The sequence below is a fragment of the Egretta garzetta genome, unplaced genomic scaffold (genome assembly GCF_000687185.1).
Source record: "Egretta garzetta isolate BGI_Z169 unplaced genomic scaffold, ASM68718v1 scaffold15, whole genome shotgun sequence".
Classification (NCBI taxonomy): Eukaryota; Metazoa; Chordata; class Aves; order Pelecaniformes; family Ardeidae; genus Egretta; species Egretta garzetta.
Genome location: NW_009259798.1, coordinates 4,659,003 through 4,674,589, shown reverse-complemented (window position 1 = coordinate 4,674,589; position 15,587 = coordinate 4,659,003). Strand labels below are relative to the sequence as shown.

At 38.2% G+C, this 15,587-nt stretch overlaps 1 protein-coding gene across 1 annotated transcript in view; it reads right to left on the bottom strand.

Moving 5' to 3' along the window:
- Positions 1-15,587, bottom strand: part of DDX1 (DEAD-box helicase 1) — a 26,178-nt gene that overhangs the window by 6,026 nt on the left and 4,565 nt on the right. Inside the window, exons 2-16 of the mRNA XM_009639824.2 lie at positions 13,325-13,391; positions 12,282-12,345; positions 11,529-11,558; positions 11,174-11,270; positions 8,350-8,397; positions 8,116-8,199; positions 7,099-7,182; positions 6,575-6,651; positions 5,091-5,163; positions 4,899-4,975; positions 3,965-4,079; positions 3,315-3,453; positions 2,248-2,308; positions 1,230-1,328; positions 454-543 (exon numbers count right to left, since the gene is read on the bottom strand). Of these exons, the coding sequence (XP_009638119.2) occupies positions 454-543; positions 1,230-1,328; positions 2,248-2,308; positions 3,315-3,453; positions 3,965-4,079; positions 4,899-4,975; positions 5,091-5,163; positions 6,575-6,651; positions 7,099-7,182; positions 8,116-8,199; positions 8,350-8,397; positions 11,174-11,270; positions 11,529-11,558; positions 12,282-12,345; positions 13,325-13,391 (1,205 nt within the window). The remainder of the gene's footprint in view (positions 1-453; positions 544-1,229; positions 1,329-2,247; positions 2,309-3,314; positions 3,454-3,964; positions 4,080-4,898; positions 4,976-5,090; positions 5,164-6,574; positions 6,652-7,098; positions 7,183-8,115; positions 8,200-8,349; positions 8,398-11,173; positions 11,271-11,528; positions 11,559-12,281; positions 12,346-13,324; positions 13,392-15,587) is intronic.

Below are 15,587 nucleotides of genomic sequence, written 5' to 3'. Positions count from 1 at the left end.
CAGCTGACAAGAGCCCAAGTACAAAATAAGTTACTCAACTATTCTTTTACAAAACCCCCATCATTTAAGAGGAAGAAAGCAGAACTACTGAGAGCTGTTGAATCAAGATTGTTTAGAGGCATTAGAAATCATAATGCACATAGTCACTCATTTTTCAGATACCTTTATATCTAAATAACCCAAATACTGCTCAACACTGGGCTTCAAGATCTAGAATCCTAAAAATACATATTCACAGGCAATTACTGAACCCAATGGACAAGTGTTACTTTTGGACAAGAGGCATAACAAACTCTACTTCAAATAAGCATGCTCCATGCCATGTAATAGTCAATAAGTGAAAGCAGTGCACACCACACAAAAAACCCCAAGCCCCAACCAACCAAGACAAACCAAACCAAACCCCCCCACACACACACCCCAAACCCACATAACCAAGAACAAACTTTATACCTGAAGTCTCTTTCCATCTGAAGTTATCTGAGGAATTTGACTGTGGATCCTGTTTATGAAATCTGAATAACCTTGGAGGAGAAGGCCATCCTACATGGGAATAAAATAAAAGAAAGCAAACTGCAATTCTTATTTCTCAGTCTACACACTTGAGTTAAATAAGCAATGCACTTGTAGTCTCAGAAGTTCTCTCTGAATTAGCTGGACAGGTCAATGCCTGACTGGGATATTATTACTAAGGAGGAAAAAAAAGGGGGGAAAATTCAGACTATTTACAAGTACAGCTGCTGTGCTTCACAAGAAATTGAACATCTGTCTCAGCAGCTTCTCCTACTTAGTACCCCAAGGCATTCCATCTTTCTGACTGTTCAGTTGTACTATAACAGATCAGAGAGGGGCATTCATTTCACAGCATATTGACTACAACATTCATTGGCTTATCAAAAATGCTTATCTCGTCTTTATCCTTTCAAGTTCCCTGTACAGTAACAGGGGCAGAATCCTCTAATATTGTTAATACAGCCCGAAATATATTTCTCCATCAGAAAAAAAAAAAACAAAAAACCACCACCAAACATCTTTACCAGAGACACTACGGGGAGGGGGGAAGCATAGGTTACCATACTTAGAAATAAGATTGACCTGAAATAGCCTATAGGTAGCTAACTGTTGTACCACTGAAGTACCAAATGATACAGAACAATGTTTCACTGACTCTTTTCGGAAATGTTGTATTACATGTAAGAACAGAAAGTATCACTTAGTTCTCTACGTACAGCTTCATCCAGAACCAGGAATCTAACTTGAGACAAATTAAGCTTTCCTGTTGAGACCAGGTCATCCAGTCTTCCAGGAGTTCCAACGACAATATCCACCTAAGAAATATATGAAAATGAATTGGTCCCATAACTAGAGGCATTACCAGCTTTGTCTAAATTTAAGATTACAAGACAATTATCAGTATGACGTCCTATTTTGCTTAATTATAGCTTCACAGAATCCTAGAGTAATTTGGGTTGAAGAGGTCCCTTGAGGTCATCTGGTCCCCACTCCCACCATCACATACAAAGCAAGGACAATTTCCAAGTTGCTTTAGAGTGCTCAGAAAGTTGCCCTGTAAAATTTTCAGTATCTGCAAGGATAGAGATCCCACAGCCACTGTAGGCAGCCTTTATTTAAATTCTATGGCCATTTCATTAGCAGAACCTGCTTTAGGCAGGAAGTCTTCCCTTAATTTGGGAAGTGTTGTGTCCCTGCTCCCTTCTCCCTGTGCTTCTTCCCCACCTCCCCAACCCCCCAAAAGCTATGCAACCTTGTCACTTCCAGTCTTAAACAAAAAAATGACTATGCTATCCCTGCAGCATGACTGAATTGACTGTACATCCCATGCTGAAGAAGCTAGACTGGTTCTTTCTGTGTAGGACCAGTTTGTGGTGTAGGTTCACCCTGATAATTGCAGGCCAGTTTTATTCACACAAACATGAAGCAGAAGCTAATACGAAAACTGTCTTGTTAGTTAGGGACAAATGGCAAAAATCACACCTTTACTTTAAAATTGCAGAAGTACTGAGGCTTCAACAGAATTTGACCAAGTACTATAAGCATTTGTATTGGCAATTGCCACGGAAGTAAAGCAACAAATCCTAGACCAGCGCAACATGAGTTTGCTTTCAACTGCACAATTTCTTTTTATCAGGTTTACAGGAGTTACAAGAAGCACCATTACTATTCTCTAGCAATATCATGAGTTATTCAGAACCCAAATGTTAAACCATGAGTAAAAATACAACTTACTCCTTGTTCCAGTACAGAGAGTTGATCTCTTGCAGCAACCCCACCAATAATCAACAGTTCTCTAAAATTACATCAACATGTTTGATACTCATTAATTTTCTATTACATTCAGAAGATATATTAAACATCTGGCTGAAGACCAATTCTTTTATTAGTAGTTAACAATTAACAGCTCTGAACAATAATTTTAAGAACAAAAGAATAGGAAAAAAAATTAAAATTTGTCCCTTCATATGTATTGTAATTTAATTTGAGAAATGAAAGCTGTGTTACAGTATTTGATTACTTTCACTGTTGTATTAAACACATTAACACCTTGACCAATTAAATCTGAAAAAAAATGTTTCAGATTTTTAAGTAACAGATAAGTTAGTTAAGTTTCCTGAGTTACTCAGAGCTAGAAATGCAAATAACAGTAAACTAAATATTTTATCATAGCCTTCCTCTTTCCATTGCTGCTCCCCCGCGATTATAGTAAAAGTACTCTTGTAAATAGACTGTAGTTTAGAATATGGAGACACTTAAGTTTTGTAAGCACAGTAAAAAGAGAAACAACTTTAGACCAAAGCAGCTTGTAGGCAATTCATTTTTCAGAACTGCATCTCCAGGCTAATCACAGCAACATTTGTCCTGCCAGCAAACTAATGTAAATGGAGCAGACCTTGTATTTAGCTATTTGTTTGAGATGAAAAACAAACAAAATGGGGGCAGGGGCAGGTGGGGAACACAGGAAGATGCTCAGAAAAGAAGGGCAGTAAGCAGAAGATGTGCTTTTCTTGACTAAGTACATTAACTATCATACACCTTCGATAATCTGAAGAAAAAAAAAAAATAGATTTGTCATACCAGAAAGCAGTCCATAGATAAAATACATCAAAAACTGCCTAACTGGTCTGACTGTAGCTGAAAAGTCAGAAGGTTGGTTGGCAGCAGATATTACTGAGGCTATTATCAGTAGCACTGCAGATTAAGGTCCACTTAGCTACAAAGTGGAACATCCCCACGCCCCCGCAAAGTCATGTCCATGGACAATACCATAAATACAATTCTAACAGATGCACTGTTACCTTAATTTGGGATTATCGACATATTTTTTGAACTGCTTCACATTGTTCAAAGTTTGTTCTGCAAGCTCTCTTGACGGTTCTACAATCAATGCTTTTGGAGCATTTGGAAGGTTCTGTGTTTGAACCACTTGTGCATTTCCTAAGTGAAAAAAATATGCCATTAAGACAAATTTCATTCCTATCCTGGAATTTTTTTACTGGAAACAAACTTGGATTTTCTACTAATAAACTAAAACCTTGTGATTTCAAATGCTCCGTTAAAGAGTGATGTTGTTGCTCACTCAATTATGAATAGTTTTAGATTAATATTCAGAGATTACAACTGAATCTTGCCATATTTGGTATATTGACCATGAGGCATAATTAATTTTATTGCAGAGCTTAAACACACAAAGTTATTAAGATAAAACTGCTGAGTAACTTAGCTGAACTTCTCTTTTTATCTGATGCATTTCTAAATTCAAAATGTTAGACTACTTGTGGTTTAAGATGAAGAAAATTTGGAATACTTTAAAAAAGCACTAATATTGCTACCCGTAAGATGACTGCAAGACCTTGAATACAGCAGTAACGAAGCAACTGGTGATCAAAAGGTGCTCTGTAACACAATCTGAATATAGAACTGAGACACATTTAAAAATCTAACCTACCTGAGTGTTGTGATTTTACAACACTACCATCAGGAGCCTTGCAAAGACCAATATAGCCATCTTTTGGTGGAAACTTGAAGTCTTCTTCACCAAAATTGAATTTCAATTCAGCATTCTAGATTTCAACAAAGTTGTGTCATACAGACGGATTCAAGAGACCATGTAAAATGAGTAACAATTCCATAACTAACATCCCCTGAGAAACCAGCTAAACAAAGAGGAGGGGGAGGTGGTGTTTTCATCCATCCTACACATTCCCCAAGTCATCTAAAGACTGCCAGACATTTTGTGCATGGTTCTAGCTCTTAAAACTCTTTTCTTCTACATCAAAATATCCCCACATTTACAAATACATGGAAAACTTTTTTGAACTTTTATGTTCCATTCATTTTCAATAACAAACCACAATTCAAAAACCCCACAGAAAAACGTGGTTTGGACTTGCACATTTCTCTGACCACCAGAACATTTTGCTAAAACCTTTAATCTGTAAGAGATCATCCCAGAGAGACTAACTCCAGAAAGACATATTAGTACACTACTGTAACCATAAGAATTGAGAAGAAACAAAACAGGAATTTTGGCACTTTCAAATTATTTGCTTGTATCTGTTGAATCATAGTATATCAATGTTTGATACAAACAAGATAGCACCAGTACTTGGAATTAGTTATCCATGCTATTCTACCCTTACATTCAACTTTAAGTACTTAAATTTGAATTGAAACATTCGATATTTTAACTTGAATGGTACTCAAAGCTAACACTGTGGTGACCACTCTAGTAGTAAAATATAAGTAGACCAAAGGAAATAGAGTGTACTAGCACAACTACAGTAATTGTAGGTGGCTATGCAAATTTTATACACAAGCAGTTAAGTTACCAAACTTCGAACAATTTTCATGATCTTACACATCTGATATTCCTAAGTTACCTTCAGTACACAAGCGGCAAAAAGTGCTTGGTTCCTTATGTGCGGTGGGATTTCAAACGCAAGGCCAAGGTCCTTCCCTGAAAGCAGGGTTTGTTCAGTCAGACTCCACATGTATGTGCGTTTCTCTCCCTACCCCTCACCCAACACAAGCATCCCAATAAAATTCCAAAGAAGAAAGTGAATAAAACTTACCATTTTTGGAAAATTTTATTTGTCCTTTATCTAGGTCTAGATAACACCCAATTGTATCATGCATAGTGAATTCCTAAAACAAAAAGAAGTTTGTGAAGCTAAGAGATTTTAGTGTTCAATGTATAAGAAAACTTTGTGCTTACACTCTGTCAATTTCTTAGTTTTCCTACTTCTCCCTACAAAATGCTAATTTCTGAGACACGCAAGTTCAATTTTTATTCCAATAATACTGCTGTAAATAGCATGCATACTGTTATCCGATTACAAATCTCCAGTAAACTGCCCTATTTATCTTAGATATTTAAACATTTATTGCTGCTTTAAATTTACTTTAAAACCAAACACTTTGACAATGATAAATTTCAGTCATTTAGTTGGAAGTATTATGCACTATAGAAAAGTGCATTAACCATGCATTAGCCAATGTAAATCCAAACTTAGAGCACCAAACATGGTAACAGAAATCTGTGTTTTGACTATATAAAAAGACTAACTCTTGCAAGAGATAAGTATACATAACATGCATATAGTAAGTACTTCATATAAGTATCTTGAAATTTGTTAATTGTAAAGGTATTCAGTAAAATCTGTATATTATAAAGTGCTTCTAATTCAACAGCTCAGAATGGCAATGAAAATTCACTAATACCACAAACAGACTTAAGTTTCTGGTGTATTATTCATATTTTTATAAATTATGCTTAAGCATCTGAAGTCAACAGGCACACTATGCAAAAACCACCACAGATATTCCAGTTCTAATGGCAAACCTAACCCAATAGCCAGAAATAGATCATGACTAATTATACCTTATTAGCATTTAAGCATCTGTTTTTACATATTAAAGCTGTGTGATTACTTCTACTTTAACTACTAGTAAACAGGATACAATGCTCTCACTTAAAACATTTACCAAGGTATACAGACAGGTTGGTGTTATTCAAACTAAGACTGAAATAAGTCAAGAAATAAATCCCAGAGATCTCTGTGTTAGAGGGTATCTTCTAAATAAGAGTTAATATATTTGATATATAATAAATATATTTGCAGTCTAGCCACAATCTAAGCCTCAGGCTGATAACCATTTTGTTATATGTTAATATGCTTTTATCCAAAAGTGCTTCAACGACCTTCCCTTAAAAAGTTAGCACTATTACAAAAGACAGTTGATCAGAACCAACATGCAAAACTTTGAATAATGTTTCTACTAATAAGCAATTCAAGCTTACCTCACCATAGCTGTCAAATTGTTTGTTGTGAGATTTCTTACCAGTGCCTCCAAAGCCAAAGCCAAATTTATCAGTGCCTGAAGACAAGACAAAGTATATTTTGTCATCTTTTGGTTTTAATGTTAATATGCTTTTATCCAAAAGTGCTTCAACGACCTTCCCTTAAAAAGTTAGCACTATTACAAAAGACAGTTGATCAGAACCAACATGCAAAACTTTGAATAATGTTTCTACTAATAAGCAATTCAAGCTTACCTCACCATAGCTGTCAAATTGTTTGTTGTGAGATTTCTTACCAGTGCCTCCAAAGCCAAAGCCAAATTTATCAGTGCCTGAAGACAAGACAAAGTATATTTTGTCATCTTTTGGTTTTACATTTCTTTGTAATACACAAAGATACTCTTTGTATCAGTAACTGAAACCTCCAACAGAACCACATAAAAAAAATACACAGTGCTAAATAAAGACTTCTGGATTTGATATGTGCTAAACCAGTATTTTTATATCAGTACATTTATTGGTTTTACTAATCTCCAGTTATCTTCATTAAAAAATTTAACCAAATGGGAAAAAGTCACAACAGACAAGAACCATTGCTGCCACCTAAGCAGATTTCCTCTTATAGGAAGAACAACATTTGTACAAAAAGTTTTAAACTATTTTAAACAATACTGCCATCCTTCCCAAGGGGCCCACCCTCTGCAAGATTAGAACAGGACTCCAGTCATTCCATGTGAATGAGAACTGTCTATGGGATTCTCCTTTTGAAGGAAACTCACCCAAATCTAGTGAAGCCTGCATAGTTGACCAACCAACTCTGCACAAGCCTTGGTCATGACAGGAAACTTCATAGTAGTATTTACCTTTTAAAAGAGAAACAAAAGCTCTAAAACAACACCTAAATTTCAATTTCATCAAGGTGGTTCAGTTTGGCTGCCTCCAAGACCATACAAGTAGTCAACAAAATGTAGTGTATCAACATTTGCACCCCTGCTGGAAGTGTCAAAATACCCTATCATGTTAGTGCAAAAAGATTTTGTAGGTACCTATGTATGTAATGAAGAAAGATTATCAGAGAACAGCAAGGAAAAAGAGAGAAAAAGTACATGCTGAGAGGGAATGTGTGAAAGGCTCTGAAGGAGTGGTAAGCTAGAGAGACCAGTGGTTCTATTAAATCCATAAGAACTGATAAACTCAGAACACCAGGGGTCTGCTGAGTCAGTACAAGACCCCCAGCATGCACTAGCACCAACAGCTGGCTGGCAAGTTGAACCATATCCAAGTGCCTGCTACATACAGACAGACTACAGGGTTAGTGGCACACCTGATGAAATGAAACCATTTGAGGGTCTTTCGGAACACCCACCTAGAACCACTGGAGTATTGGTTTGACTGCTTCAGCATGAAGAGTTGGGGTTGGCCTCTCAACTGTTGCTCCAATCACATAACCATGACATTTGTGCATGCATGCATGAAATGTGTGAGGAAACAACTGAAAGTGCTGTGTGAGTAGCTATTTCCTATTAATAACGCTTTAATAAAACATGTTCTAATGAATAGTAGTTATGATTCTGTCTCCTGACTCAATCCCCTATCAGGAAAAAGGTAATTTACAACACAAGGAGAGCAAAACAGAGGTATCTGTCATTCCAAAGTCTTTGGCTAACAGTGAATTGAGCAATGGTGTATTTGTTCAGATGGATAACAAGTTTTAAATGCAAACACCCACATTAACAATAGGTGACAAGCAGTTGAAACTTCTACAAGAGTCTCCAAAATACTAATTTTATATCTACCTTTAGTCACGCCTCTAGTCGCTCTGCATCCATGCCATTCTTTTACCTCTCTGCTTTGACAACACAAACCATCTGATCCAATTGCTGAAAATTACAAGACAATTTTAGTTAAAAGAAATTGCCTTTAACTGCTTTTAGAAGAAATTTTCAAGCATACTTTCTTCTAGTTTATTCTTTTTTTCACCAAGTGAACATTTTCAAGTGAACTTTCAAATCAGCATTAGGACAACTCACCAAAAGCTGATCCTCTATCATATGGATTCATCTGCCATTTATTGAGCACTAGGTTTGAAAGACAGCAAAAGAAAAAGCATTAAACCAACAAGGTAAAAGCTTGGAAAACTCAAATCAAAAGTTCATATTGGCTCTATGGTGTCTGGCTTAATTTTCTGGGGAGACATCTTTGTTCCAATGCATTTCATACCATAAGCTCAAAATGAAGGCCTACAAATTGAAAGAGGGGCACAGAAGCATAATTCAAAGGTATTTCATGAAAGTTTAGATTATTCCATTAAGGAGAGCACAGATTAAGTTACTTAAAAATACAACTGAAAAGAATGAAGACATTTTATAAAATAAGTCAGAAATACACATAATCACAATCAAATTCATAAAGATAATATCCAGAACTACATTAAGAGGAATAAATTTGAGATGTATTTACTATTTCCGTTCCAAGTTTACATTTTTTTCACAGAATCACAGAATCGTAAGGGTTGGAAGGGACCTCAGGAGATCATCTAGTCCAACCCCCCTGCTAAAGCAGGCTCACCTAGAGCATGCTACACAGGACTTCATCCAGGCGGGCTTTGAATATCTCCAGAGAAGGAGACTCCACAACCTCCCTGGGCAGCCTGTTCCAGTGCTCTGCCACCCTCAGAGTGAAGAAGTTCTTCCTCATATTCAACTGAACCCTCTCGTGTTTCAGTTTGCATCCATTGCCCCTAGTCCTGTCGCTGGACACCACTGCAAACAGACTGCTTCCGTCCTCTTGACTTCCGCCCTTAAGATATTTGTATGCGTTGATGAGATCCCCTCTCAGTCTTCTCTTCTTCAGGCTGAACAAGCCCAACTCTCTCAGCCTTTCCTCGTAGGGGAGATGCTCCAGTCCCTTTATCATCCTAGTAGCTCTCCTCTGGACTCTTTCTAGGAGTTCCTCGTCTTTCTTGAACTGGGGAGCCCAGAACTGGACACAGTACTCCAGATGGGGTCTCACCAGGGCAGAGTAGAGGGGGAGGAGAACCTCCCTCGACCTGCTGGCCACACTCCTCTTAATACACCCCAGGATACCATTGGCCTTCTTGGCAACAAGGGCACATTGCTGGCTCATGGTCAGCTTATTGTCCACCAGGACTCCCAGGTCCCTCTCAGCAGAGGTGGCATTGCTCAAGGAACAACGTCAGGGCCGATCCTGTTCAGCATCAGCATCATCAGTTAAGCCCTGGGGAACTCCACTAGCTACCGGCATCCATCTGGACTCTGCCTCGCCGATCAGAACTCTCTGGGCCCTGTCATTCAGCCAGTTCCGAATCCACCTCACTGTCCACTCATCAAACCCATACTTCTTGAGCTTCCCTACGAGGATGTTATGGGAAACAGTATCAAAAGCCTTGCTGAAGTCAAGGTAGACAACATCCACCGCTCTCCCTTTGTCTACCCAGCCGGTCATGCCATCATAAAAGGCTATCAGATTGGTCAGGCATGATTTCCCCTTGGTGAATCCATGCTGGGTACTCCTGATGATCTTTTTGTCGTCCACTTGCTTGGAGAGGACACTCAGAATGAGTTGTTCCATCATCTTTCCAGGGACAGAGGTGAGACTAACCGGCCTGTAGTTCCCTGGGTCCTCCTTCTTGCCCTTTTTGAAGACTGGAGTGACATTGGCTATCTTCCAGTCATCAGGCACCTCTCCTGTTCTCCACGACCTTTCATAGATGGTGGAGAGTGGCTCCGCAATGTCAGGGTATCAGTTAAAATGCCATTACTGAAGAGCATATACATGCACATTACAGCATGTAAAAATTCCAACTTCATTTTTCATAGGCCCAATAACGTGTTCCAATGAAGCCTAGAGGTTCCACAATACAAGCATTGTTTTGTAAAACTAGATGCCATTTCAACTAGAATTACTGAATGTATTCATATTGCATTCTTTCAAGGAGGATTTTTTTTTTTTTTTTTAAGTTGACTGTACTGTCACCATTGTAGCAGTAGTTATCATGAAGCTGTAAGATGAGAACTTCTGTAGCATCTTCATGGTGTTGTGTGTACGGCTACTGTCACTTACATAAATCTCAGCCTACAAGTACCACAGACTGGACATGGTTACTAGCTTTCAAGCTGCAAGGCCATTTAAATGGATGTATAATAGACCCTCAAATACTGTGAGGCTATTATCACAGTTACAATCCATTCTATATCAGTGGGTTCTGGCACTATGCATTTACTACTCAATTCAGTGTTTACTAGTTCAATCTGCAGCAACTCAAAATGTTGGTATTCAGCTTCCAAATCCAGCTAGGTGCCCGAAGGAATGCAACAGCTTTATTCAGCACAGCAGGACTGAAAGATATACTACAGTGCTACCCCAGCTGCAGAAAAATAAGTTTGAGCCTGGAAGAGCTTCCTGCTCAAGCTCATTTAAGAGGCCCAAACCAACTGTGTGGTGTTACTGCTGATGTCTCAACTATCCCTGCAACTGGAAGACTTTAAACTCCTTTTTTCAAGCTGGACACAACCACCACTTCACATCTTGCAAGGCACTAAACTAGTATGGCTTTCAGAAAAACACTGAAGAGCATAGTGTGGATCAGCCAGCCCTAAGCTGCAGACAATGAGCATTACTCAGAGACTGCAGTTGTTCCCATGACTCCACCAGTAAATTTATATTCACCGTTTTGTAAAATCTGGGGTGATGATATTCTATTTACATCATCCCAAATCAAGGAAAAAAATACTGAACCTAATGGCAAATTAGGTTAATTTTACTTCAGGAGGTGATGAAATCAACATGAATTAAGTGTTCCTAACTTGAGGAGTGTGACATAGAAAAACTTACCTGCCCCACCAGTTTTAATAGTTGCTTTCCCTTTCTTGCCTTCCATCTGGTCCTTCAGTGTTTCATAAACAATCTGGATAACTGGAATACTAAAAGCCTAAAATGGAAAGTGAATTTCATTCCACAATTTATATAAGTATTTCCATATCTACAGTCAGCCTAGTTTTCAGGTGCAATACCCAGGGCCAGAAACACTTTAAAATATGCCTACACATATGTTGATAAAGACTATTAATAATACTGCTCAAATACATATACACGTTCTGTCTGTATATATGCATACACATGAACACACACGCCACCTCTCACCACTTAAAGACTTTTAGTTTCTACTAATTTAAATTTGATTACTTACACCAGTTTTTCCACTCCCTGTTTCAGCAGCCTGTAGAAAGAAAAATTTAAGAGTTTAACCAGAGTTGCAACTTAGAACTGTAGAACAGTCCTTACAGTATATTTTAATAAACTATAAACTAAGTTTACTTTTACTTCTGCATAATACAGAAAATATTATAGAGCAATGCCAACGCTTCATACAAGTTAGATATGAATACAAACATGGAAAACCTTTACAATAGACTTCAAAAAACATAAAAAACCCCAAAAGTTTCCAGAGTCCACCAGAAAAACTACCATCTATGTATGTCTGATTTCTGGAGGTGCTACAGAAAAATATAGGAAATGTTACTTTGGTTACAGAACCAAGAACATAAAGATCCGCAAAAGACATGATGAACAAGGCGTACTAATCTGGTATCTTGAAGGTTATCAATATTGAAGCATTTGCTGAGGCAGCATCAGCCATGTTCAGGTATTTACGACAATCAGGAGAGCAGATGAAATCAGATAGCTCTTATTCATATAGCAGTGCCTTGTCAAGGAGTCAAAACATAAAGCCTAAAAAGAATGAACCCCATCTGCAAGAACAGCTGGAAACACACCAGGAACTCAATGAGGTTTTTAGCTGAAGAATACGCTTTCTATTGAAGAAGGACAGGAGACCTAGTCTAACTATGAACCCTTCTTTCTGGAAAGAAAGGAATTAACCACACAAACAACAATTAAAAGACATAAGCTTCCTAGGAAAAGGGCTATCCTACATACATACCATAAGTACATCACCACCTCCCAGGATCAGTGGGATGGATTCTGCTTGGATATCCGTAGGAAGACTACAGGAAAGAACACATTAACACAAATCCATGTTATCAGTAGGAAAAAGGAGTTTTGCTTATATAGGAACTCACAGAAACCACAGTCATCTGCATGATGTTCCCATAGGAGGCAAATGATAGTTTTTATGGCTTGCAGCTAAGGAAGCTAAAAGGATTCCATCTACAAGGAGAGCTTGGAACAGAAGATGTACCTTGACACGAAGTGACTAGTGGATGCTGTGAATTCAGCTGCATCCTGACAAGAGGGCTACATCTCACATCACTATGCTAAACTGTAAAAGGAACATATTTTGCCCGTTTTCCTTTCTTCAAGTGAGTTTCACTTTTAAAGGCACTTACACATCCCTCATTTACAAGACTCCTACCCAAAACTGGAAAAGAAAGTAAAGATAACTAAATGTAACCAGCATTTTCAGGCAATCACAGATAATTAATACCATGCACAGGAGAAAAGAAGAACTACATACACTAAGATTGTCCATACTGATAACATTCTGAATGACAATTCAAAACAAGCTCTGAAGTAAAATATTTTAGCCAAACAAGTAACTAAACCCAGGAAGAATAACTTTTGTAGAAGACTGACAGACAAGTATCAGCTCTAAAGAACAGAAATTCAGACCACAGTCTGGAAAATATTTATTAAACTAGCATCAATTATGTGACAGCATTTCATCCAATAATCCTGCAATACATCATAAACAAACCAGAAGAACAGAGGCTTTTATCAAACAAATGACACCGAAGCATAAGCAGTCATGCTTTGCTTCTCCAAGTGTAAATGTTACCACTGCAGTCACAATTTGCGTTCTTCAGTCATTCACATTAAAGAGAAGTGCATGAGATGCAATGACAATTAAAGGAAAACACGTATCTGCTTTGTTTCAGGGTGACAGCAGAGGCATTTTAAGAAGTGTGTCATACAACACTGAAAGGCAAATTAGATTTTGCCAGGCCCAAATGCATTCCTACTTACAGCCAGTCCATCTCCTCCACTGCTTGAGCTATCTCAGGCATAACACCCATTTCTGTAAGACAACAAAAAAGGAACAAGCATTGTTATTTACCTCAACATAGCCCAAAAGATTTCCACGTGTCAACACTTTCAGCTATAAAAAAAATAAAAAAACATTCTTTTTGGCAACAGCACATGCAACCTTCTCTACAGAACTCAAGCAACAGATAAGAAACATTCTCCCTTCCCCATATACAGTTTTGACAGTTGTCCCTACTAAAAGCAGAGAAAGTCAGGCATGTACTAGGCACAGGGGCAGATGCTGACCCAGCAGCAAAGCAAACACACTGGGCACTGAGTACCATTTCAAGGGGAAGGAACATTTAAGAAAACTGCCTATGCAAACAACAGAGAAGACTACGTTAATCAAACACCCTGCCTTTCTCTACAGTTCAGATGCAAACAGTTTTCAAAAAAAGAAAAAACTTGTGTTACATAAGGACTCAAATTTGAAATGCTTAAGTTTCTTTTCACCAAAACTTGCCTTACGCACTTACAGCACATGTATAACTAGACAATGCTTTGATTTTCATACTGTTACTAATCACATTCAGCTTTGAAAGGCTTTTTCCTTAGATATCCCTTCTGGTAAACTCATATCAAGGTCTGATAGTCATACATCAGACACATGTTAAATAAAAAGCCACAGAGTAACATCTGTATGTTGATAAACAATTTTTGTCTATTTAAAAAAAGAAATCTGCAGCTATTCAATAAGGACAAGAGGAAAGCAGATCATAATCAACCCAAATGATGGTATTATACCATCAAAATAACAATTTAGCTATTGTTTATCTCTACACTTTCACATGCCAGGTTTCACATACACCACATACATGTACACACAGAGAGCTGTGCTGACATATATGGATGTATGCAGCCAAAAATTATTCTTCTGTTTGCTATAATACAAATGCTATATGAAATATATTTTATCTGTAACATGGTTTCAAAAAGCTTTAATATTTTCAAGCGTTAGCCTGTACTCCTACAAAATTAGACAATCCACAAAAGCAAAAAGCTTTTTCCATAACAATAAAAATAGCTATTGATTACAAATTATACTTAAATATCTACAATTTTTTTCCCATTTTTAATATACCTCCCATTCACATAATTTAATTCAATATATAGTACAAGGGTTTAATCAAGCAATGGCACTATAATATTTTCAACTACAACCAAATCAATCCTGCTGTCTAGCACCTAAACTCTACGCTAGATCTTTGGAAGAAACTTCAGCATTTCTCCTCATAATTAGATATAAACAATTCAGCTAAAAGAAACAAATTAAAAACCTCATCTATGTTAAAACTATAGAGCATCCTAATGTTGATTGGTCACCTACGTGTTCATATATGTACGTGGGGGAGGATAACAAATAGCGATGCTTCCTCCTTCAACAGTAAGTTTTTAGATTACAGCTTACACACTGTATATTTCAAAACACCACACAGAGCAGCGCTACTCCTATAAAAATAGTTGTTATCCACTGCAATACACGGAACAGTTACGATGAGCCTCCTGTTATGGAAACCAGCCAGCCTGAGGAAGGAGCCTGACTTTTAAGCAGCCCCAGGCGCCAGATGCACACAGACCACATCGGCACTAAAACCAGCAAATCCATCTCGATAACCACTTAGAATCATAGAATCATAGAATGTTTAGGGTTGGAAGGGACCACTAGTGGTCACCTAGTCCAACCCCCCTGCAGTGAGCAGGGACACTGCTAACTAGATCAGATTGCTCAGAGCCCCATCCAACCTGGCCTTGAATGTTCCCAGGGATGGGGCCTCCACTACCTCTCTGGGCAACCTGTTCCAGTGTTTTACCACCCTCATTGTAAAAAATTTCTTCCTTACCTCTAGCCTGAACCTACCCTGTTCTAGTTTAAAACCATTTCCCCTTGTCCTAACACAGCTGGCCCTACTAAAAAGACGTTCCCCATCTTTCCTATAGGCCCCCTTTAGGTACTGGAAGGCCGCAATCAGGTCTCCCCGTAGCCTCCTTTTCTCCAGACTGAACAAGCCCAACTCTCTCAGCCTGTCCTCATAGGAGAGGTGCTCCAGCCCTCGGATCATTTTTGTAGCCCTCCTCTGGACCCGTTCCAACAGTTCCATGTCCTTCTTGTGCTGAGGGCTCCAGAGCTGGACGCAGTACTCCAGGTGAGGTCTCACCAGAGCTGAGTAGAGGGGCAGAATCACCTCCCTCGACCTGCTGGCCA